Source organism: Silene latifolia, chromosome 4, assembly GCF_048544455.1.
Source record: "Silene latifolia isolate original U9 population chromosome 4, ASM4854445v1, whole genome shotgun sequence".
Classification (NCBI taxonomy): Eukaryota; Viridiplantae; Streptophyta; class Magnoliopsida; order Caryophyllales; family Caryophyllaceae; genus Silene; species Silene latifolia.
In genome coordinates, this window is record NC_133529.1 from 1,691,124 (window position 1) to 1,717,832 (window position 26,709).

Consider the following 26,709-nt stretch of genomic DNA (forward strand, 5'->3'; position numbering starts at 1 on the left):
GTTATTTTTGCCATAAAATAGTTGCTTTTTTGTCATAAAATGGTCATTTTCTACGCGATCGCACCATACAACAGTCTCATACTATAACCGCGATTAAAAATAGGGTATGATCTTATGAAATTGGAAGAGGTGAAAATAAAGCTTCAAATTAATTATTAATTAACCAAAATAATAATCAAGTTTGTAGGCCATTAAGGGAACATAAATGTAATTAAAAATTGATTAACATATCATCCACCTCCCTCTACCTATGGTGTTTATATACATGGAGCTTCTTAATGCTTTTGCCTACTTCATAAACCATAAACACAAGCTATTTTAATTACATACTCTAATTAAGTAATTAGACAAAATAAAAGCACTACTTTAAACATTAATCACACAAAAACTAATTAATTAATTAAGATCTAAATATGGCCGGTTCGGGTTCTCCCTGTGGAGCTTGCAAGTTTCTTAGGAGGAAATGTGTAAGGGGATGTGTTTTTGCACCTTATTTTTGTCATGAACAAGGTGCTACTCATTTTGCTGCCATACACAAGGTGTTTGGAGCTAGCAACATTGCAAAACTCCTTGGCCATTTGCCGGTGAGTGACCGGAGTGAGGCCGCCGTCACTATCTCTTATGAGGCTCAAGCTAGACTCCAAGATCCTATCTATGGATGTGTTTCCCATATCTTTGCCCTACAACAACAGGTAATAATTCGAAAACAGTGTCTTTGTATTGTCACCATACCACTTGGGTATGACTGCATACATCTGATCGCATACCTTGTCATATCCATGAAATTTTAGGACTCATCACATACACCATCTATATTTATACAAATAATTATATATATGTAGATGATATATTTTGTGCATTTAATTAAATTTGTAACCTTAATTTAAAGGGCATGATCATAACAGTTAATAAATCCTACAACCAGTTGTACCCAGTTGTATGCTCTAGAACCCGAGCTATATAATAAAGTTTTCGAGTTCTGTTTTAAAGAAGTCGAGCTATACCATAAATTTTCTGAGCTCACTCACTTAAACATAAAAGAAATTAACTTTATGAAAGCTCAAAACAATTACACATAAGCTCGATAAGTTATAACTTGGTTGTACGATACTATTGTACCACTGGAGGTATAATGTTATTTATGTGATCATAAGGATTATTGTTAAATTAAAAGATGGTAATTAATCACATGATCTTAATTAACATTTTGGATCTAAATTATGTAGGTTGTGAGCTTACAAGCACAACTAGCAACTTTGAAGCAACAAGCAATAGCACAAAACATGATCAATGGTAATAATAACTCTACTTCAAACCCTAGTGAAAGATACTATGGAATCAAAGGAGAATGTTCCTATTCAAACTATCCACAAGATGTTCAAAGTTGGCTACAATCCGAGTATCCACATATGCTTCCTCCATTCGATCCAAATAATCTCAATTGTTCCGCGGAATCATCAACAATCTATGGAGATCATCATCATCATCAAGGTGGGTTTATGAATCATAATAACCATAGCTCTATGGTTCAAGATAATGATCAAGATGTGTCCTTTGCTAGCTATGAAGGGTCTTCTTATGACCTCGAGAACAAAGCAAAATGGTCTTTCCATGGCACAGATGATCTCCACTCCATGGCTTTCGGTTATCCTCAACACTCATGAAAAATCAAAGAATTTATTTATGGGTGAAGATTATCAAATTAAAGTTATAATCTTATATTATTATTACTATCCAATTTTTGAGATGCAACTCTTATTGCATTCATTTTTCCTTTTCACTTTTAGGATCAAAGATGCAATTTAATTTGGTTGCAATCATTAAATAGAAAAAAAAAAATCCCTATTCTAGCTTCTAGATATATAAATATATGTTCATATGTTTATTTATACCTTGCTTTTTTAAGAAACCCTAATTAATCTCCTATGATCATCACTTTCATGACCTTCTAAACCCATTTTAGATGTTGGATTAATGATAAAAATGCGGTTTTTCATCAAAGTTAATTGAATATTTAATTTACTATGATGAATTAATTTTAATCACGGACCTAACAAATACCTTAATTATTGACCTAAACATCACTAATTAGTCAAGTCTTTTACTAACCCTAGTTTTTCCTCTCAGTTTCTTCAGCTACCCTTTCTTGGATTTCCTCATGTCCTATCATCTTATTTTATTTGGTATAAAGGGATAAGGGCAATTTTGATGCCGACCTGGTTCAAACCCAGGTCATGAGTACCATCGTTCCGTGACTTTACCGAGTAAGTTAATTGACATTTGCATGTCTCATCATATTATAGTGTGTGAAAATAATTCAGCTTGATATGATTAAGATAATTGTTGATTAACTGGACGGTTGGACCTATAGCTAGGTAAGTAAGACTTCATGAACATTGCAATATCAATTTGATTTCATCTTCTTTGTTTTTCATTTCACATTGGCGGCTATATCTAATGGTTCATATTAACCGATCTCAAAAATAAATTGGTACTAAGACGTTAATTGTTGTAGCCACCTTAGAACATTTTTTTTTTTTTTTTTTTTTTTTGGGTGTGTGTTTGTGTATAAAAAGAGCCACAAGAGCAGATATGTTGCTAACTAGAATTAGGGGTGAGCAAGTTTAGGTCCGGAACCGGACCATTTGGTCTGGACCAAACCCGGACCGAATTTTTTAGATTCGGTCCTAGGTCCTCATTTTTTGAGTTTTCGGTCTTCGGTCCGGTCTGGACCAAACCCGGATATTTTAGGTCCGGACCAAATGGACCGAATATTATGTTTCTAAAGACTATTATTAGAATATTATAAACTAAATTACCATTTTATCTTCACAAGACATTATAAATTAATATTGAGTATTTATTTCTCAAAAACAATCGTCTTATTATTCATCGACATTTAATTTAGTTAAACTTAAATGTAATTATCATACACGAAATAGTGAAAGAATTAGTTCTAGGTCCATTTCGGTCTAAGACCGGATCGGACCGAATATTTCGGGTTTGGTCCAGTCCAAGACCGAAAGTTTTAGGTCCGGTCTTCGGTCCACACAAATTTTATTTTCGGTCTTCGGTCCGGTCCGATTTGGCCCGATCCGGTCCGATCTTGGACCTATGCTCAGCCCTAACTAGAATCATACAAGTTATAAGTACCACTTGTTGTAACTTTATCGGTTATGTTAGCTGAAATTTGCAGTAGCGCAATTTTGAAACCCTGATAAAGAGGAACTTACAAGTTACAATGAAACATTAGACCTATAAGTGAGGCAGTCTAATACAAACGACATGACGGATTAAGTACCGGTGAACGATCCCGAGAATATAAAGCACGTTTTCCTCATTTGGTTAGGTGATTAGAGACAGACCTAACTCCTTCCTAGTAAATAATTAAGGTTCATAGATCAATATATTCGCGCTGTCTCGGCTATGCCATACAAGGATTATGATTAATTATCTTGATAATTAGTGTGAAATGTTGATTATAAGGAGGAAGCGGAATTGTTAATATTGATGCTCTTATCTTGATGTACGGATTTATTTGGGATTTGCCACTAAAATTGACCTTGATCTTGGTGCATCTATGTATTTTGTTTAGGATATCTTAAGGGATATAATTACTGGGAAATATTTTTTAAAAAATGTTCATCAGAAGTATTTTAAGAGGAACTAGGTTAAAAAGATTCGTGCATGTTTGTTAATTTTTTTGATAAAGCCATGAAATGTGGTAATTTGTAGGCATGTTCACCGTAACACGACTAATATATACGGAGTAAAACACTTGGTATAACAGGAACGATAAAAAAAATGTTAAAATTTGAGGTCGGTTAACATAAACTATATTACCGATAATTATATAGTCTCTATTACTCTATAGTTGCTAAAAAATATATTACCGATTTTTCTAAGGTGTATTTTCAGGGAACACGTTAAAAAATTTACCATGCAAGAAAATAATTACGAGTACCTTTTATTTTCTTCCTTACTTAATTAGTTGATGATCTTATCTTGGAAGAATTTACCCTTTACACTTTGTAGCATGTCTTAGGAAGTCATAAAGACAATTTTAATGCTAGATCGGAACTCATGTCATAAGCATCATAGATCAATAAACTAGTTGGCATCTGCATAATTTGTACGGAGTAACATGTAACACTCGGAGTAATATATCATCCAAGTTATTTTCAATTAAGTGTATAATAGCTTGATTATTGGATAAATGATGTAATTAAGGGTCCTATAATTAATTACTTAGTGGCCAGTAATTGGCACTTAGAAAACCCTAACCAACTGATTCGATCTTATTCATGGTTTTTACTCGTCAACCGTAAAAAGATGTACTCCGTAATTATGTAATGTTAATGCTCATTAAGTCCTTAACACATTCGTAATCTATGAACTCGAGGCGAAAATTCATGCAAAACAATGGATTAGACGTTGTAATTTTTATTTTCATAATGTTGCAAACTTTTCATTGAAGAAAACATAAGATACATATCTTGAATTTAACGATATCGGTCATGTAAAAAAAATAGAAATCATTTATAGTTCTGCTTATGGAAATTAATAGACAGAATTAACCAAATGAAATGGAGAAAGTATAAATATGGAAATTAAGAAAACAATGAAACACAAATCGTTCAAGATGGATTGTTTTATGTATAAAATCAACCTACAAACAAAATAACAATCCTAAACACTTTTATTTTATTTTGATAACCTTGGTCCTGTTTGGTAAACAGCGGATTAATATTAGTAGAAGCAGATTTAGAAAGCAGATTTGACTAGCATAATGATTTAGCGGGTTTGACTAGCAGATTTATTTAGCAGAATTGTTTTAGAGGTGTTTGGTAATTGATAGTTTTAGATTAGCAGATTGTTTAGATTCTTTGTAAAATGACAAATAAGGATATGAATAAATTATTTATTTAATATATAAAAGGAAGGTTAGTATTTTTTAAGGGGTTAAATAAGACAATATTTTTTCTTTCTAATCCGCTAACCTAATATGCTAGTAGGAGCAGCATATTGCAAAATAGCATATTGGACCCCAATATGCTATTTCAATATGTCATTAACCAAACGCTCTAAATAGCATATTCGTAAATCAAACACGCTAAACCCCTCCAATATGCTGAAATTTGGCTAATATACCATTTACCAAACAGAAGATAATGATAATAATAATTGATATTCGATATATTTAAATTGATATACCATCAATATAAAATATTTGTTTTATTTATATAGAATAGTATTTGACTCGTTTTACAATAATGAATATGACCGTTTAAGAAAGACTAACTGCACACACACTTCTTCGAGTACTCAAACTTTCGTTCCCTTAACCCAATTCGTTTATATTTGGGCTTCTTTTAATTTTGGCTGCGGTATAAGCCCAATCATTAATCTCTTGTAATTGCAATAATTTAATCAGCCCAAAGTGCTGTATCAGTGACTGGCCCAAAAAATAGCAGCCTTCAAAAACACAATCCCTTCGTCCCAATCATTTATTAACCTATTTTATTTTGGGACATGTCGGTCAATTGTTTTACGTTTCTACTCCGTATTTTGTAAATGTTTTTGATGGGTAATTAGATCATCCACATTCAATTTAGTTCACTTGTCATCAAATAATTAACCCCTCCTCTTTTTTTTTTAGTTTTTGTGCCAAAAGTAAAGGTAAATAAATAACTGGGACGGAGAGAATAGTTTATTAACTTTAATATTCTATAAAATCGACATAATTTGATAACAAAAATTGTCTATTATCACTTTGAAATATTATATTACTAAAATAAAAAAAAAGTGTATTTAATATTTCCACAGTTTTTGTACTCCATTTTCGGAACTCTCATATTCTCTCTAAAATTTTCCCTTTTTAAGTTTTTTTGTGATCGAAATAGATTTTTTTTAGCAATATCGTCATGTATGCACGAACATCCCATTCTACCAAAATTAGGTTTCGATAAAAAATAATATTTCCTTTATTTTTCAATATAAAATCGTTACACCTTACTTAATACCCTTTATTTGAAATTTAGATAAGCATCACTCCTTAGTCCTTTGATTAAGGTATATAAGCATCAATCGAAGACTAGTCTCGACCCCAAACAGGACAAATCCAAACCGAACCTAATACCAAAAACGAAATTTATGTAGACAAATCACCGGACCTAAAAATTTCGATTTCTAAAATACTCAGTCTGATCCGGTCTTGAATTAAATACAAAGGCTTTGGTGAAAGTATAGTGAATTAAAACGTACTCCCTCCTATTCAGTCTGTAATTCACATTTTATTATAATACTTCTTACATATATTAGAGAAAAATTTTTTAATTATAGGCTGAATAAGATTAATAAGTATATAAAATATGCGCATAGCCCGCATTTTAGCTTTTAGGTTTATCTATATATAGATTATAGTTCACGAAGACCACTTTGTTTCTAAAGCAAAAACCCAAAGCTTTTTACTCGTAAATCTTAACATTTGCTAATTTGACTTTCTTTTCTACTTCTAAAGTGATTACTGATCACACGTCCCTTTCTCTTTGGTCCCCTTTTTACCATTACACAATAAACGTATAAACAAGTAGTTTCTCTTAGTTGATATACTTCAAGCATCAGCAAGTCTCCCTAGTACAGAGTAAGTTATAACGGATATATTTGTCACAAACTTGTGTTTGTGACGAATTAAGTACTATCCATATAAGTAGATAAAACAAAACAGATTATTACTGCTCCAATACACAAACCCTTTGTATTTAAAATCCTTGATACTGCACATGTTTCCATGCAAATGCAAAACTTCTTATTCATAATCATAACAACATTTTTTTACTAGGAACGTCAAATGAATTTGAGAAGTCGATTCTAAAAGACAATTTGAAATTTCGTATAATAGGAAAACGGGAAATATAGCAAATAACCCCCACAAGTTTGATACTAGGTGCAATTAAGCCCCCTAACTTATTAATGTAGCAAATCACCCCCATAAGCAATGTTGTCAGGATCGAGATTCTACTTTGGATCGACGGGGAGGGTAGGATCGAATCGGTATAATCGGATCGTAGAATCGTAAGATTCTACAAACTCACCAATTATAGTTATTTTTTTTTGGTAAAAACATATCATTGAAGATAAAATACTTATTTATTAATATTTATCCATAAAATATTGATAATTAATGATTTTAATATTATTATATGAACATGTTTCTACAACTTACCCGAAATTTGAGTTTACGATGTCATTATATAAAAATATATATTAATTTTTTTTACTATGAAATCGGATCGTAAGATCGTAGGATCGTATTATGATTCTACCTCTAGAAATTTTCATATGATTAGGATCGTAAGATTCTACAACCATGATAGAATCGTAAGATCCAGGATCGGTCAAGCATTTTTAGATCGTAAAATCGTAGAATCGTAGGAACGAATCGGGATTCTGACAACAATGCCCATAAGTTTCTCCCAATGTGTAATTAAGCACAAATCTTATTTTTAAGAATAAAATTTACTAAATTAATTATTATACTATTATTGAAAGTCCAAATATTTAATAAAATATAAATTCTAAAATTCCTGATTATCAAAAAAACATGTTCAAATATATTTTTATAATATTTATTTAGTTAAAAAATGATAGAAAATTTGATTTGTGCTTAATTACACATTTTTAAAAATTTATGGGGCTAATTTGCTACAAGTGAAACTTAAGGGGTTGATTTGCACATAGTATGAAAGTAATGGGGGTAATTTGCTACATCCCCGATAGGAAAACTTAGTTTTTGTAGTAAATATTACTCAAATCTAACATTCGGCTAGTTAACTAAAACAAACGATAAGATATAAACTCCGATTCTGAAAACCAATTTAGCATTCGTTGCTACTTTGACCTTCTTTTCAACTTCCAAAGTGATTACGTACGTCCCTTTCACTTTTGTCCCCATTTTGCCATTACACAACAAAGTTTTCCTAGCTTGACTGATCTCACTTTGTTTGAACTTAGAAAGACAATTAAATACTTAATTATCCACTAATCCATTTGTTAATCACATCCAACGTGTTGCTCAGGTTGTCCAATTATTAAGGGAATGACCCATTTGGTCAAACTAATTTGGACACTATCATTCATTTACTAATTTTTTATACATTTTTTTGTCTTTTATTTCACTAATGATGGTGATTTGGTAAATTACACTATTTTAGGTGTAATATAATTAATTAGTTTAATTGCTTGACTTTGAACAATGTTGGACTATAGAGTTGATGGGCTCGAAAAGATCCGTTGCTTGGTAAATGAATAAAATGATTTGACTTTTTACATTATGTTATTAAAGTATATGTGCATGGTAATGAGGTTAATTTGAGATTGATTATCATCTGTTATTTTCGCGCATAAGTTATGGGGAATGATAACGTTAAAGGTTAAGCTGCTTGTGTTATTTAGACCTTTGGTTGAAAAGGAACCAGTAACACAATCTTTATTAGAGGAAAGACTAGCATTTTGAAAGTCAGACCTACCTTTCCTTATCAGTTTATCTAAGTTAAACATAAACGCATTTTAATATGCAATATATATGAAGTCTCACATTGATTTATCGTATATAGCTCGATTGTAATTTCTTAATTATCATTATTTACAATAATGTTCTTATATCTGATCTATCGAAAAAAGTGAAGATTATTTGGAAAATGTATAGGATATCGTCATGTGAAGAACAAACATAACACATTTTGAATAATTTATAAGGAAGCAATGAAGCATTGTATAAATTTCTTATCCTAGAGTAATGAGTTAGTATTGTATAAGACGAGCATACACATATAATCAAATCGGTAATTATATTAGTGATCGGAAATATAATCAAAACAATAGCTCCGACACAATCATATCTTGCACTCACAATTAAATTAATTCAAAGAAAAAAACTATTTAAATTAACATGAATTTCTATAAACAAGAATTAAAGGGTAAATATGTTGAAAACATAATCTTAATAGTAAACTAGTAATAATCCACTAATTAACATTAGCTCCCTAGACTCGAACTGGGTAGGATTACTAGGGCGGTAAGGCTCTCTGACATCCGTGATTATTCCTCCTTAATTTAGTTACATTCATAGATGATAAAATATTACACTTGCAACAAAATAAAATAAATTAATTAAATAAATGTTAATTTCCCATCATTCTAATTGCAAGCTCTTCAAGTTCACCAATATCATCATGAGATCTTTTCTTTCCAATTATACCCTCATTTTTTGCTTGAATTACACCACCAAAGTCATGCATTGCCATCTCCACCATATCCATGTGATCATGACCATGACCATGACCATGTCCACATTGTTGGTAGTCAATTGAGTCAAGTGAACTTTGAGGTGATGATATAGGGTTATTCACGTAGTTTTGCGCTGTGACGGTGGCCGTGGTGGTTGTTGGTGGCACTCCGACGAAGTTATGATGTGCACTCCATTGGTTTTGATCCATAGTATGGTTGTGTACTTGATTGTTTGATAATTGTGCCTTTGCTTGCATTAATTGTGCTTGTAAATATGCTACCTATACAAACAAAATTCAACAAAAAAAATATGTTAGACTTCAAATTCTTATTTTAATACATTGTGGATGTAAAATGTTTTTTTTTTGGTCTAAACCATCCGGTAATCCGAACCACATTGGGCCGACTAATCCGGATTTCGGGGCGTGTCCAAGGATTACGGTATTTAAACCCCTCTCAATCGCAGTTGTGGGGGATCGATCCGCATACCTCCCTACCAAGCGCAGCCCAGGGGCGGATTTAGCCCATATTTACTAGGGCTATAGCCCTAGATGAATTGAGATATAAAATTGAGTGAACAAAGATTGCATGAGTATACTATAGCATAGATGGTTTGTATGTTTTCTGCTAACCAAACGGTGGAAGTTCAATTCTCGCTCAGAGCATTTCTTCAATTAAATTTTTGTTGTTAGAAAAGATGCCCATTATTTCCTCCTCATTTATTCATTATTACCGAATTAAGTTTTCACAACATATGAGGAAATTTATCCCTAATTTTTGATTGTGTGGTATTATTAAGCATTGTACTCCGTAAGTCCCTAACATTCATATTTTTTTTGATAAAATATTGTATACTAGTATCGGTTTTCTAAATAAAATGGTTTTCTAAACCGCATTTCCTTATGCTAAACTTTACTATCGGTTTGTCATATCGATCGTGATATATTTTTTTTCGGGTATGTATCATAGTACAAATTAGTTAAACTAGTAAAATATCTATCTCGATATAAAGGTATGTTGCAAGTAGTTTTTTTTTAACATATCTAGTTTAGTAGTATATTAATCTAGCCCTAGATACATTCTATTCTTGGTTCCGCCCCTGGCGCAGCCCCATGCTACCACTGCGCCAACCAACGATTGGTTTGTGGATGTAATATGTAAACACATTTAAAGCAACTCACATACTTACATAGTATGTAACATGCATTGCATGTAATTAAATGGATCTGTTTCATGCTTACAACACTCGTAAGATAGACTCTTACTAATATTGGACACTTGATAATCTATCGAGGAGTTAGCCTAGGGCAGGAGGGACTGGCTATATAATAGGGAAATTACACTCATTTCTTTCAAGTCATTTTCATACGTTTAGTCAAAAAAATTCCGTAGATCGATTTTGAACAATTGCATAGAAATGAATTGAAAGAAGGGAGGGTTTATAAAATTAATGATTTTGAATAATTCAACTTATTCATTCCTCATCTTTTCCACTAACATAGTACTCCCTCCGTATCACATATTTGTTTATCTTTGATTAAAATACTTCTCACAAAAAATAAAATAGGTAAACAAATAAATAAGACGGAGGAAGTAATCCTTTACTCTTTTCTTTTTTTCTTTTAACTTGAATATTTTAGAAATTTAATAAAACAGAAGGATTGATGTACAATTTAAGAACTTTCATGTAATCAAGTTGATCTTATGTTTTGATGAGTTGGGTAAAAGTATAAAAACATAAAAAACTTGGAAGATTACAATTGATCTAAGACAAGAGAAGAATGACTTTATATCTTCTCATACTAAAAAAAAAAGACGGTACGTGATTGATGCAGTGACGGAATTATGATTTAAAATCCTAGATAAACCACAAATAATAAAATTTTAGAGAGTAATAAATTAGTAGTAAAATGAAAAATTTTAAATAAAAATGAAAAATTTTCATTGTTAGGACTTAGGATGCACTTATTAGATCCTTATAAAAACTTTCATTTTTTTAGGGTTTACCTGTTGTTGCAAGGCAAAGATGTGAGCAACACAACCATAAACCGGGTCTCGAACCCGAGCCTGAGCTTCATAAGCTATAGTAACAACAGCCTCACACCGTTCATGAACCGGAAGCTTAAGTAAAAGTTTGGACACGTTACTAGCTCCAAACACCTTATGAATAGCCGCGAATCGGGCCGGACCTTGTTCGGAGCAAAAATACGGGGCGAAAACGCAGTCAGGACCGCATTTTCGCCTCAAGAATTTGCATGCTCCACAAGGAGATCCAACCCCAGCTGCCATGGCTTGCGTATAGTGTTATAGTTTGTTACTTTGAGAATGTAAGAGTTTTAGGAAGTTACAAAAGATATTGTTAGGCACACGAGTGCACTAGGTAATGGTGCTAAAATCTAAGTTAAGGGTCAATGACTTTATGTGTGAGTTTTGAGTTGGGGTGATGTGGGTCATAATAATAAGAGGTGGTCAATTTATATGTGAATTGGTAGGTCATGTGGGTCCATTAATGCATGGGTTAAGGGGACATTTGGTATTAGTTAATATGAAAAAAAAATTCTAGATTAAGGTGAATATATCTATCTTAAACAATGAAATCGATTAGATAGATACAGGGTTGTCTTAAAGTAAATGGAGGTTCGGTGCAGCATATAAAAATGATATCCTAAATATAAATATATAAGTTTACTACATGTTAAAGTTTGTATTGAATTTTATCAGTAAAGCTTATAAATTCAGTGGTCCAAACTGGAGGTCCGGTTCCACCGCCCGTAGTCACTCGGGATATTAAACGCTCCTGGATAGATGAATATTGAATAAAAAGCATAATATCAAGGAAATGGTTAATTCTTGTCCAATACTGTATGTGAAGTAATATTCGATCCGTTTTAATTTACATTTAAGATGAATATGATCGTGTTAATAAAAAACCGATTGTAATATGAAAATTACACTTGGATGGTGCTAAGTTTTGTTTCTTACACACTCTTTCTTGTTTCTATATAATATTGTTAGAGTTTATGTTATTAAATACTCCGTAGGAGGTTTAGTGTTAATAGTTTTAGAAGATATATGTTTAATTCAATCTCTTTTTATTTATCAGGGGTACTTGTTATATGGGAGATGTTGATATTAGAAGTTTAAACTGATAGTTGAGGAGTCTTTATTAATGATTATATACCTCATTTTATTCTTTCACCCAAAAATATGCGAGGATTTCAAGGATATCAGATTTTGATACTATATAAAAGATCATCGCAATCAAAAGTTTAAATTGATGAATGATATAGCCAATTAATAGAGGAGCCTATATATGCACAACCTTTTTACATTTTGTAGTTTAAACTTAATAATTCAATGTGATTAAGTCACAAACCAACCACTAATCCATGAGATCATTGTACTTTATTTATTAATATGGTAATGATTTTAATAATTTGTCCACTCCACCTTGGAGTAATGACTAACCACCTTCACTTGATTTGAATGCACTTTTGCTTACAATATTTTTAATTTAATTCATTAATTAAAATTATCATATAATATATCGAAGTTAGTTTTTTTTTTTTTTTTTTTGGTGTTGACCAGGAGTATCCCCTACCGACAGTTGGGGCAATCTCCTTCGGGATACTGAAGGCAATTTAATGGGTTGACCCCTCCCAAATTTGACTTTTTCATTCGCAAGAATCAGGAATCGAACCCCTGACCACTTGTTTAAGAGATGAGAGCCCTTCCCTTACCACTCACACCAGCCAACTTTGGTATATCGAAGTTAGTTTATGTGAGTGCTAAAAACTCTCATCTTTTAAATAAGCGGTTAGGAGTTTCAGTCAATTGATGTGAGTACTAATACTCTCCCCGTCCCGGTTATTTGTTGCTGTCCTATTCCATTTTGGGGTGTTTCAGTCAATTTTTTTTTTAGGATGCATTTGATGAAAAATTTGATCTTTCACCTCCAACTTGGTCCACTTGTCATTTAATAATTGATTTCTCCTCTTTTTTTGGTCTTTATACCAAAATCAAATAATACCAATTGAACAGGACGAAGGGAGTAATATATGAATAGTACAAAACCTGGTACACTTAGTAGAGTGATGTGGCTTAGTCAAAATTCTGTTAATGACTTTGATTTTGAAGATAATGCTTTGCTTAATTTTGTTGCGATATTATTTTATTTTATGTTAATGACTTTGATTTTGAAGACCACTTTGTCACTTGGACCTTCGAACATTTTTTTTTTCTCCGCCGAACGCCGCGTTTGTTAGGAGAAACAATTTTGTTTGCTTCTTAGCTACTACGTATACTATCCACTCGCACTTGATGTAAGTTTATTTCACAAGGAATTTCAATCTGTTTTAAGTAGGTTTTATAAGAGACGGTTTCTCAATATTGGAAGATTAATTATAATTTCCAGAAAAAATGGTAACAATATAAAATGTGGCATTACTGAAAATGTCACAATTTTGTGATTATAAAGTTAATATGTTTGTAATAAAAATGTGTACTATGAGCAGGTTATTTTGATGCACGATCAATAATAAAATGATTACAAAACTGTATAAAAGGAAACGAGAAAAACAACCTCTTAATAACTTAATGTGAAATATGCATGTCTCACCAGTTTCTGGGCTAGGTATTCTATACTCGTGTTTTAGTTGTTACATGCGATGTATAATATAAGTAGGATTGTATTCATACATATAACAACATTATAATCTAAATTATATTTTATGTTACTGCAGTCTGCATGTAGATATCAAATTTTATCTCACGATAATAAAGAGACGAACGAAGGTCTTAATTGTTATATACGGTCATATGAAGTATATATAGAGTATATATTGCTATTTAACTTTGAAATTAAAAATTAAGGAAATTAATATTATCATTAGGGTTTTTACCAACTCAAATCTAGACTAAATTGTATAGTAGGCTAAAGAAAAAAACATTTGTGGCTTTCCCTTTCAGGAACGACTTTAGAAAGTCTTCATAAACATCTTTGTTAGCGGAAGGCCGTGTACGTTGTTGGTTGGGTCTTCCAAACCTAAGGCATTAAAGCAAGTTTAAAGTAATTTCTGAATCTTTTGACGATCACATGAAGTCTTGGAGTGAACCATGCATGCATATCATGAATAATAAAAAGGATTGATACATTTTATATTTTATATTTTAAGTGAAGTTTAGATGATATAAATTTGAGACATAACTGAATTACTTAATATGCATTCAAATGATACGCATTACTAAGGCTCCGTTTGGTAAAATTAACCGAAAATGTAACTGAAACTTAAAAAGATAGCTTCAAACTGAAAATCTAACTGAAACTTAAAAAGGTAGATGATAAGGTACCGGGAAATTAAGAGTTGATAAAATAACTGATTATATAAAAAAAATGTTTGTCAAACTAACTGAAAAGGTAACTGATTTCGGTGAAATGGCGTATAAGAATATAATAATTATTTAATAATATAGATTTAAGAACTAAAAAAAGAAAAAAAAAAAAAAAAAGCAAATCAGGTTCTTGAAATGTCAAATGCTACTCTAGGTAGCATTTTATTTCAAGTATTTTATTTGATTAAATAAGCTACTTACCAAACGCTAATAAAAAAATAAGGTACCTGAAATTTTGGTCAAATAAGATACCTGAAATGCATTGCCAAACAGAGCCTAAGGCTCTTTTTGGCACGACACTTCATGTAGCTTATTGATCAAAGTAGCTTATTATTTGACCAAAGTTTCAGCTATCGGATTGTTTTTAGAAGTGTTTGGCAAATAGTTTATTTAACCAAATAAATTATCTAAAATGAAATGCTACCAAGATTCAAGAATAGCATTTGAGATTTCAGGTATCTGAAATAATTTATCTTCCATTCTTTACCCTTTCAATGTATAATCCCTCTACTACTAAGAGAATAAAAATTCTTTTAGTTTTCCCTTCAAAAAGCATCTAGCTAAATAAGGTAACAAGTAAAAAAAAAAATCATTTCATTATTATCTTTTCAATTAATATATTCTTATAATTAAACTCTAATCTTTTTAATTAAAATTCATATTTATGACTTTTTCATTAAATCCATAATTTATTATGCAATCATTTCCATTTCCATTTCCATAGATATTATTCTCTATCAATTACACTCTAAAATTACGCAAACCTACTTCTATGTAGTCTTTAACATAATTATTGTCATCACTTACACCCTAAAATTACGTAAATCTGTTTCTTGTATTATCTTTCATCAGTTATACTCTAAATATAGTGTATATTTTAAAGGACGTATAATTTTTAATTAAAAATAAAAAAAATTAGTCTAATTATTCGTAAATCGTTTTTTTAAATGCGTGGTATACTGTTTTTACCTGTTTTTGTTATAAGATTTATGTGCGTTTTAATTAGAGTTTACATTTTTACATCACTTCATTGTAATTTAATGTCATAAATTAGTTTCATGCAATGATATAACATTATAGAGTTAATTTTTATAGTAAAGTAAAAATGGTTTAAGACAAAAAATAATTTAACTTAAAGTGTCTGCTGATGGTAATAAACTTTCCTTTTCTACCTCTTACTAAAATTATATTAGTACATTATAACATTAAAGGTAAAGTTAATTTATATAATTAATTTAATGAGAATGTCTCTTTATAAAACAGAACTAAAAAATACCGTGCTCTACACTAGTATTAAATAATTAATTATCATATCCTTTACGCCACTTTACCAAAAATTAGCTACATTTTCAGCTAATTTGCCCAATATTTTTTATATAATTAGTTACCTTATCACCTTTAAATTTTCATGTATCTTATCAGTTATGCTTTCCGATTTCAGTTATTTTTTCAGTTTTCGGCTCCTTTCCACTCCAGGTAATTTTCAATTACTTCTTCCAAACAGAGCTCATTAGAGTTTAACTTAATTAAGATGAACTTAACTTAATTAAATTAACTAGAGTACTTATCTAGTTATCTGTACCAAATCTAGTCTTAAACTTAAGGCTAGATATCGAAAAACAAAGAAGCTTGTATAATATAATAGATTATTTTCTTTTTACTTGTCAATTTATTTAGTATTTTATATTAAAAAAGCCTTTTTTTCTAATATATTTTTCAAAATATTTTGTTTTGAATTAATTATTATCCTTTATTTAACTTTATAAAACTAATGGTAATTTGTTTGCATAAAATATTTGCTTATCAATTATACCAATTTCTTAAATAATCGTCTTAGTTTTTTAATTTAGCAAAAACTATTTATCTTTAGCAAAAACTCTTTATCTTTAGTATGTAAAATGAGTGAATTAGTATTCCTTAAAAACAAATTTTGTATATGATATATATGATCTCAATATTATACTTCGTACTTATACTCCATATTTTGGTAGCTCTCAAATTTGGTAACTTAACTAATAAAACGGAGTACTATATTCTTTTAACTACCAAAAATATATGTATGATGCTTTAATATGCACTTTTCTCGGTTTTTCTAACGTGTACCCTTAGACACGTTAATAATACTATATCTACTTGGTAACTACATAATAAATAATCTTTTTAAATTACTTAAGGAAACTATGTAATTTTCCCATAATTTATTCACTTTTCTCTCTCCTATCAATAATTTTCCTTTATGCGTATATTACTTGCCTATATTACTTTTCTTCCTTCTTCCTCAAACATAATGTATACATCCAGACCAGCCATATCTTGTTTGTTAGCCTATGATTTCAATTACCATCGGCATTCCGACGTCCGCACCAGTGCAAGAAAATGGCTTAGAGTTTAATTTCCGGCGCCGGAAATTGAACCCTAAGCACTTTTTCGATAATATCTAGTAGTTTGTCATCGTAAAGTTCCACAATTTACTAAATTTTTGCCACGGTTTATTAATATTTTGTCACGAATATTGCTACATTTGTTAGTATTTTGCAACGATTATTGTTATTATTTTTTTCTATTATTTTCCTTTTTTAATTATTTATGATCCCTCGGTCTCAATCATTTTTCTATCTTTTATTGTTATTGCATAAAAAACAATTGATCTATGTAATTAATTCAACCTAAAAGAAATTTTTCAAAATAAAAATTTCTATATTTTTATTTGCGAACTATAATTCAAGGTAGATTAAATGGTTAACATTATTTTGAAAGAATATGGTGTAACATCCCTTCTTACTCGGCCAAGGTATATTAATCAACTCATACCAAAATTTCGATCAACTCTTTAACCAACAACACGAACCCTTTGTTGACCCGAACCCAAACTCAAACCCAAACCAACATCAACAACTCTATAACCAACAGCTGCTTAACCAAAACAACCAACAACAATACGAACTTGATCTTCTAAACCTCGTCAACAACAATCCACCTCCTCCAAACAATATATACATAAACTCAGATTTCCAATTTGACCTAAATTTTGACCCTAATATTTTCATAAATATCCCAAACCCAAACCCATACCCAAACCCCGTAAACTATCAGCATAAACAAGTTTTTCAACATGAAGACGGGAGATGGTATGTTGCCGCTAAATTGGGACCATTCGCCGAGAAAAGTTATGCCAAATTTGGTAGGTTTCATCTCCCTAATGTTAATCTGAATGGTTTTAGTTAACATTAGGGGATGTTGGTATAATGTATCAAAAGGTTTTAGAGAGTCGTGATTTTACTTGATCAAACTTGTCTGTCACCTGTGAGAACGTCACCCTACCCATGCTTCATGTAGAACTTGTGGATAACGTGTGGCATCCCTACCACCATTGGTGGTGGACTTTTACCACCGGGGTTTTTGGCGGGGTTCTGGCTCTTACTGGGTGGGTGGCTTATCGAAGAGCTCAGCAACTCTGGATGGGCGACACAATTCAGTTCCGTACTGCTACTAACCCTGATAATCAAGAGTTTCTTGTCCTCGTTCATCTTAGGGTTAGTCCAGGTTCTACTAACTATAAAGGGCCGTTTGAAAATCTGGTCCAGGATCCAACCAGATTTTGCAAGAATTTTTTATGCTAGTATTATGCGGCTGGTTTTTTTTTATGTTTTTTTTTTTTTGAGAGGAAAGCAAAAGAATGATGGTTGTTGTTATCAAGAGATATATGTTATTTTGTGAATCCACCGAGATCCACAACCATTTTTTTTCAGAATATTTCAAGAGACTTTTGTATCACATGTTACATTTTAATAAGATTATAATTTAATATTAATCTCATTGTTAACCATGTTCTTATATTGAATAATGTGAAGATTATTTGGAAGATGTATATAATATCGATCCTCATGCCAAGAACAAACATTGTAGGTTTGCTAGTTTGTTTGGCCTGGGCTACGTAAAATTAAAGGAGCGTCGTTCATCATTTATCCTAAAATAACAATTCAAACGAGTACGAATATATTTATTATGCATCTAATCAAATTGGTAATTATATTAGTGATCAAAAGATATGTTTGATAGTTGTGTGCACCGGTTAATAGGATTATACAATCAGTTGACCAGATGTACAAGAGCATGGAACCGTAATATATCTAATTCTGATGTGTATTTTATTTGAGCTTTTAAAAGTTTTGAGTTACATTTTAATTTTTTTGACATCAAAATTTGAGCTTCATTATAAAATTTTGAGTTCATAATTTATATGAAAAAGCTCGTATTCATTATAATAAAGCTCATATATTATACATCAAAGCTCAACTAATTTGTTATAAAGTTAAAAAACTATAGTTGTTGTAATACGATTGGTTGTATAGTCTAGTTAGTGTATTTCCAACTAAATTAACTTTCTTCAACCTCCATATTTTCTTGATAAGGGTATCATTAGCTTACTAGAGAACTATTACTCGTATTTTATAATATTAAAATATGGAGTACTTATTATGTCGTTCTACCAAAATATCAACTACCTTTCAATTAATTAGTAAAATATAGACATACATCAAAAATTCAAAAAATCAATATACTTTAAAAACTTTCAAAGTCTCATAATCTTTGATCATCTATCTCAAATTTTACCCCTATATACATAGAAATCTAAGTAAATATAAATTTAATGTATAAAATAGAATTCTACTTAGTATGTAAAACCAATACTAAAACCCAAAGATACATGGTTGAGTAAATATTACGTAGTGCACAAGCAAGATTTGGTTAAATTAAAACATAATGCACATTTTTTTTATTTTAATTAATTAATGACCATAACATTTGTTCACTCTTGAGACCTTTACTAATTAGTAGTCTAAATTATTAAGACTCTTTTAAACTTACTCTTATTTGAAATTTAGGCTAATGCGTGAGTTTAGAAATGATCAACAACTCATCATATGAATAATACTATGAGTTGCTCAATTGTTACAAAAAGCTTTGAGTTGTCTAAGCTGTCAAATTCTACTTCAATTCTTTTCGGTTTCGTTTCTTAACCTAATAATCTCAACATTCTTATAGAGAGTAAATTGATGAAACAAAAATAATAACATATATAGATCGATGCATTCTTTTATATCCATTGATCACTTGAATGTATATGGAGACATTTACGATTTATATACACACTCCAATGATTATTTAGTGACTATATTTTGATGGAACCGTAGTTTATACTCCGTATAACAACGTAAGATTACATAACATCATATTAACATGACACTTTAATCAAATAAATTCATTATTTATCCGCCAACTTCTTAAATTTATTTTAATGATAGAATACAAACTACAAATGTATGATACCATAAGTGGGGCAAAAATAAAAATGATAACTTGAACTATTACGAATGTCCATTATTTATTTGATAATTTTAATCTACTTATATTAAAATAATTTTATTATGATTTGTTTTCAATATCGGATTTTCTAACATGTGCCATTAAGTTAATTATAGAAAGTTTGATGAGAATATTTCACTAATTATGGTAAATGTGAGTTTGTACATGTATTTTTCATAATTTATTCTTAACAAAATTTCTTTAATTAACTTATTAAGCACCTGTAAGAAAAATCCTTTCAATATTAAGAAATCTACTTTTCTTAGGATAATTTTATTTATTAATTGTTTTTTTTTGAAATCTACACTTGTTAGGATTTCAATTCATTAAATTTTTTATTTTATTTATCAAATTTTTTTCGAAATCTACTCTTGTTATGATTTCTAAAAAAGTTGGACTATCAATTTTTTTTCGAAATCTACCCTTGTTAGGATTTCAAAAAACTTGGACTCTCTAATATCGCTCGAAAAGTTTCTGCTTTATATATATATGTATTGATTAATGTTTTGCCACGATTATTGTTATTATTGTTTTTTTTGGTACATATTATTGTTATTATTGTAGTTGTTGTATTCAAATTTTTTTCGTCTTGTTTATTTTACTCCTTTCCTACCGGTCATTTGTATATTAAAATAAAAATTAATGTTGATTTATTCTAAGATTTATTCTAACAATGAAATCTCTAATAGTATTTGTTTTGATGTTTAAGGATTGTTTAATTTACTTTTAAAATGGAAAACCAAATTTTAATGATTATGTTTAATGCTACAAATCCTTTCAACATTTTCTCTTCTTTTTTAAAAATATAAATATAAAAATAAATATATGATGATTTGGCTTGCTAATTTTTTTAAGAGCCATAATTTACACTTTCGCCTAGGGCCCCATAAAGCTTAGGAACGGGTCTGGTAACTTCTATCCGCCAATTGGAAGTTTGGATCGACCGGTGACATCACTTTGTTCCAAATATCTGGAAAAATCTTGTTCCTCAAGCTCATAGTCGATCAGATTGTTATCCGGAACATGTAGGTCGGTAATATTCCTCTTAGTTTCATCCGTAAATGGACCATAATCAGCGTCAATGTAGTAAAAATCACCTCTTAAGTGACGTGACGTATAAAAGTAAGAGTATCCTCATCATCATTTGTAAAAACCCTAATCACTCTTTGCGTGCCTCCAATTGTCCAATATAATAATACCTTTCTCATCACTTATCCTTCCTTTTTTATTTTTCATTTAAAAAATCAAAAAAACAGCAACAACAATCTTAAAAATGGCGGTTCAAGATCACTTACTGTTACTCGATAATTATCGTCTCACCGCCAGATTTGGTCTTTTCACAACTGAAAGTAAAGCAAAATTTTGTTTTCTTCACCCCGCCCGAGACGAGAAGTTGATCAGGCAATCTCTCATGGAGGAAGACGACGGCGGTGTTATTTACCTAAAGGTATTGAATAAACGTGACGTCAAAATGAAACATATGGCTGTTGTCGGTGAGGGTGATGAGATTCTACTGGATTTGGATCCGGGTCGGGTCCACAAGGTCTGGGATCCCTACGGGCGAAGGTGGTGGGAATTCCAAGTTGTTCTCATCCGAAATATGGAGTAACAAATAACTGAACTTAATGGAACTGAACTAAACTGAACTTAATGGAATTCCAAGGTGGTGGGAATTCCAAGTTGTTCTTTTGAACTGAAATTATCTGAACTAAACTGAACTTAATGGAACTGAACTGAACTTAATTGTCCTTACGAAAAAGTCTTTCATATGAGTATACATATCATAATATTTAGTCTTATATTTTAAGAGATACTCCCTCTATTTTTTTATATATGACTTTCTCACATTTCGAGACACTTCTTCTCTCTTCAATATCTCTTAAAATATAAGACTAAATATTATGATATGTAAACTCATATGAAAGACTTTTTCGTAAGGAATTTAATGGTACCATTTTTATATTTTTTGAACAAATATATTTTTGTAAATATTAAAGTCAAATGTTTACCTCGTAAATGCAAAACGTCATATATAAAAAAATGGAGGGAGTATTAAAGAGAGAAGGAAGTGTCTCGAAATATGAGAAAGTCATAAATAAAAAAATAGAGGGAGTAATATGTTACTATACCGAAACAATTAATACTCCATAAGTCTCAATAAATAAAACAATTTTACATACACTTGTCGCATGTTTGTATAGCCGGAATTCTGAAGAAATAAATACATTGTACACTAACGGATCCCACCATAATATGTATTTCCAAAAAAAAAAAGGTTGAATTAATGATGTGGCACGCTCTAGATTGAGTATTGTCTTCTGAATTAATAAAGATAAGATTTGAAACACTTACATATAAGTTTATATTCTAAGGAGTAAGTTAATTGGTTCCAGAACTCTAAAAGCGAAGCTTTAGATAGTGACAGAGTCAGGAGTTGAAATCGGATGATCCTATGTATGCTAATTATCCTCTCGATCACCACGCCACTAACTCCAAATCAATACATATATATAAAGCAGAAACTTTTCGAGCGATATTAGAGAGCCCAACTTTTTTTAAAAATCCTAACAAGAGTAGATTTCGAAAAAAAATTAAATAAATAAAATTATCCTAATAAAAGTAGATTTCTTAGCATTTAAAACAAATTTTAATAAAATTATCTTAATATAAGTAGATAAAATATATTTTAATAAAATTATCCTAATATAAGTAGATTAAAATTATCAAATACATAATAGAATTCATAATAGTTTAAGTTATCGTATTTATTTTCCCCCACTTATGCTCTCATATATTTTTAGTTTGTATTCTCGCATCAAAATTCAAGAGGCCAACGGATAAAAGATGATGTAGTGTAATCTTACATAGTTACACGAAGTATAAATTACGATTCCATCAAATTGTAATCACTAAATAATCATTGGAGTGTGTGTATAGAAATCATAAACATAAATGCCTCCATATACATTCAAGTTATCAATATATAAAACATTTCACTAATCTATATATGTTACTCCCTCCAAATATATATGTTCTTCTCATTTATCTATTATATGTGAGTAGTATTTTAATGAAATGGGTAGAACATTAAAATTTGTAGGGAGCACTATTTTTATTTAACTAATGTACTTTCTATAAGAATGTGGAGATCATTAGATGGAGGAATGAAACCAAGAAAAACTAGAGTAGAATTTGGGGGTTTAAACAACTCAAAGCTTTTGTGTAACAATGGAACAACTCATATATTCATATGATGAATTGATGATCGGTTCTAGACTCACGCATTAGTAGTATCACCTAATTTCATCTACTACAAAATTTCATATATACCATCAGCATATATCCATGTAATCTAACCATTACGAAATAGTAGGTGCTACATACTCAAAATACACTATGTAACTAATTATATGGTATATTAATGTCATACACATTATTCATATACTATATCTCAGATTTCATTATAAAAATAAACTCAAGCCTAAAAAACGAGCTTAAAAGTTAACTGAAAATTCGAAACCGATCAGTTAACCGATTAAATAAAAACTGCTTTTTAAACTAACTGAAAGATAACTTTTTTTCTTTTTATATAATATGGAAGGACATAGTAAGTACTCCATATTTAATATTATAAATTGAAGTATTTAAAAAAAAAAAAACAGGTAGCTTATTTCTCACATTCTTCGCTTATTTTGGTAAATAATTTATCCACCAAAAACTTACAACAAAAAAGATGAATGAAATTTTGGTAAGATAAATTTAAGTTTTTTTTTTTTTTTTCAAAACAAAGCCTAAATATGAGATTTTTAATTTCATGATCTCTTGACCTTCATAATATCAAATTAATTTCTTTTTGATATTTTTTTTGCCCATGTTTACTTACATTTGAACCTATTGTTAGAAGTTAATCTCATGTTCCATTTTTAATTTTATAAACTTGATTATAAAATAAATAGTTATTGGTTCAGAATAAATATTAGTAATGAGACATTGTAACACAAAATACGTATATATCATAATCATGAGAAATAGAATAAATAAGCAATTGATTCAAAATAAATAGCGTTCCATATAAGAAAATTATTAACTCTACAACAATAAAAAAACAAATTTGATCAAAAGGAAAATCTATCACAATTGTCTAATTATATATGTTTTGTCTTGGATGCAGCGAATATAAATAAACTTTCAGAATCAAACTGAATTTTAAATCATGTCAACCGTGGGTGTTAGCTAGACATGGGTAAATAAAATATCAGAAATATTTGAAAACTATAGAATAAGCGAGAATATAACATTTATATGAAATGAACTATTTAAAGATCTACACAAATTGATCTATGGTTTTGAAAGTTTTTATTTGTGACAACTAAGGGCATGTAATTTTTCTAATTAATATGGGTATGAAAAAGCCTACATTCGTCCTGTCCTCTCGCCCGTATGACATTTAATTTTAGCAGTCATTTTTTTACCTATTATTCGAGACTTGATAAAGTATTTTAGTGCCGTTAGACTTTGGGAGCAAAATTAATTATCTTTTAGGAATTTCACACTAAATGTACGTCATCCTCTTCGCAATGATCCTATGTATTGCTTTTGTAGAGTCGTCAATACATTAGTTTGACCATGATTTTTGACATCTTAATGGTCAAAGTTATTAACGACGTTTGTCCCTTGAGAAGTAATGGGAAAGATGTTTATTAAGAAGGGAAGGGAGTATACATGATGAATTTTTTAACACAACTCATAATGGTATGTTCTACCAAGTGTGGTATATCAGTTATATTGTTGAGGAACATCAACTCCGTAAGAGGACTATCGAAAGAGACATTGTCTTATTATCAATCGCCTTGGGAAATTTGAAATAGAAAGGAAGATAATTACGGGTTCCAAAGTTGGCAAAAGGTACTGAACCGAGCATAAGAATGACTTCCTCGGATATAAAGATTCATTTCGTTCTTAAGCGGAGACAATATACATTGAGCCTATGTTACGCTAGACAATTGTTCCGGGTATAATTCCAGAGCAAGTATCGTTACCACCCGTGGCTTGTAGAGTAATGTCTTGGGTTAGACCCTTCGTGCTTCTATCGTCTCCCTCGGCCTCCCCTGCAACAATGAACGAGGCGGGGCTTGGCTTTGTGCCAGCGTACCCACTCCGACGCCCAAGTCGGTGAACTTAGAGGTATAAGTTGTATGCTAATTGGCTAGGAATGTATTGTAGAGAGATAAGAGAGATGTTACCAGATGAATAGTGTATTTAGGTTTAGTTGTTGGATCTCTTTCCTCAAAGAAGGTTGAGGAGTATTTATAGGCTTTCACCTTTTGTCACGTAGTGGCCAAGTGGCCAAGTGGCTTATCAGGTGGAAAGACCGTTCTACCCTCGGCCGATGAACCTATGGCAGGCGGCGAGAGGGTCTTGGATATGAGTACGCGGGTATGTGTCCCTTTGGCGGGTTGTCGGAGCCGAGACGCAGCTAGGCTGGCCGATGGGATGCATCGGCTAGGACAGTCTAAGTCGTTGACTTCTTTGTGGATATCTTTGACCTTGCTCGGTGTGTTGACTTTGGTCGGTGCGGGAATATGCCCCATCAATTTGCCCCAGCGTAGTCTATGCCGTGGTATGGGCTCCGATGTATGCTGAGCATATATTCTGCACAAACTTCCGCAAATTTCCTGTATCGGTGTCTTCTTGTGTACCGGCGTGGCTCTTGTTAGGCCGCACCATATATCATATCCCCCCTCCACATGGATGCGTAAAGGGTATCCGATGTGGAAAAGGAATATGACGTTGGCGAGACCAGGGTGAGAGTCTTAGGTTGACTTTGATTGCCCCGGCCGTGCTCCATGACTTGGTTGATCGGAGCCGCGGAGAGTAGATACCCAGGAATTTGCTTGAAATGAACGATCGCGAGAGATGTGAATAGGCTTGTTGAAGACGCTTGGTCCTTTGTTGCATTGATTGACATTCAATCATTGCGACGATTGACATTCCGCGGTTGCATGCTTGACACGTGTGTGTTCGCTGATTGGTTGACGCTTCATGGGTGTGCCCGATTGGTCCTTCTTCATGGGCTTTTCTCTATAAATAGGGAAGTTATTCCGTGATTTTGGCCTCCATTTTATTTTCGAAAATTTTTCTCTAAAATCTTCATCTCTCCAAACTTTCAAGGGTTTTCTTCTTCTTAATCTTCGGAGTATCTGATCCGGCGAGTGTTTTTCTTTAAGGTAAACAAGCAAACTTTTATTTTTTTCTTGCTGGTAATTTGTTGTGAATCATGTCTTGATGCGGGATTGGTACTTCTGCGCCGGGGGTTCCCCGTCGCGTCTTGATGAGGAGGAGGTCTTGGAGGCCATCCCGCTAAGGTTTGGGGGCCCTAAGTCTCCTTCCCCCGTAGCTGATCGCCCCTCCTGGAGGAGTTGGAAGATGAGGATGATGATGAGGGGGCTCCCGGTGATGGCGGGAGGATTATCACTCCGGATCGTGGTGAGGGGGCTTCCGTTGGTGGTGGGAGGAGGGCTATTCCAGACCATGGTGAGGCCTGCACGACTGGCCTCGACCGTTCCTGGACAAATAAATTCGCAAGCGACTCGGGAAACTCTTTTCGGAGATCACTTCTTCCTTGGTGAGGGGTATAAAATTGTTTTCCCTCGGGAGGGTCGG

At 31.5% G+C, this 26,709-nt stretch overlaps 2 protein-coding genes across 2 annotated transcripts; one reads left to right on the plus strand and one right to left on the minus strand.

The window, feature by feature from the left end:
* Positions 1 to 413: 413 nt before the first annotated feature.
* Positions 414 to 1,664, plus strand: LOC141651970 (LOB domain-containing protein 29-like). The gene is made up of 2 exons (XM_074459655.1): positions 414 to 692; positions 1,227 to 1,664. The coding sequence occupies exons 1-2, from the start codon at positions 414 to 416 to the stop codon at positions 1,662 to 1,664; spliced, it is 717 nt and encodes a 238-aa protein (XP_074315756.1).
* A 7,466-nt stretch (positions 1,665 to 9,130) lies between these two features.
* LOC141651971 (LOB domain-containing protein 16-like) lies at positions 9,131 to 11,647 on the minus strand. Its single transcript, XM_074459656.1, has 2 exons — positions 11,296 to 11,647; positions 9,131 to 9,569 (listed from the first exon to the last, which is right to left on the minus strand). Exons 1-2 carry the CDS (start codon positions 11,575 to 11,577, stop codon positions 9,183 to 9,185), a joined length of 669 nt encoding a protein of 222 aa, XP_074315757.1. The 5' UTR covers positions 11,578 to 11,647; the 3' UTR covers positions 9,131 to 9,182.
* Positions 11,648 to 26,709: the final 15,062 nt, after the last annotated feature.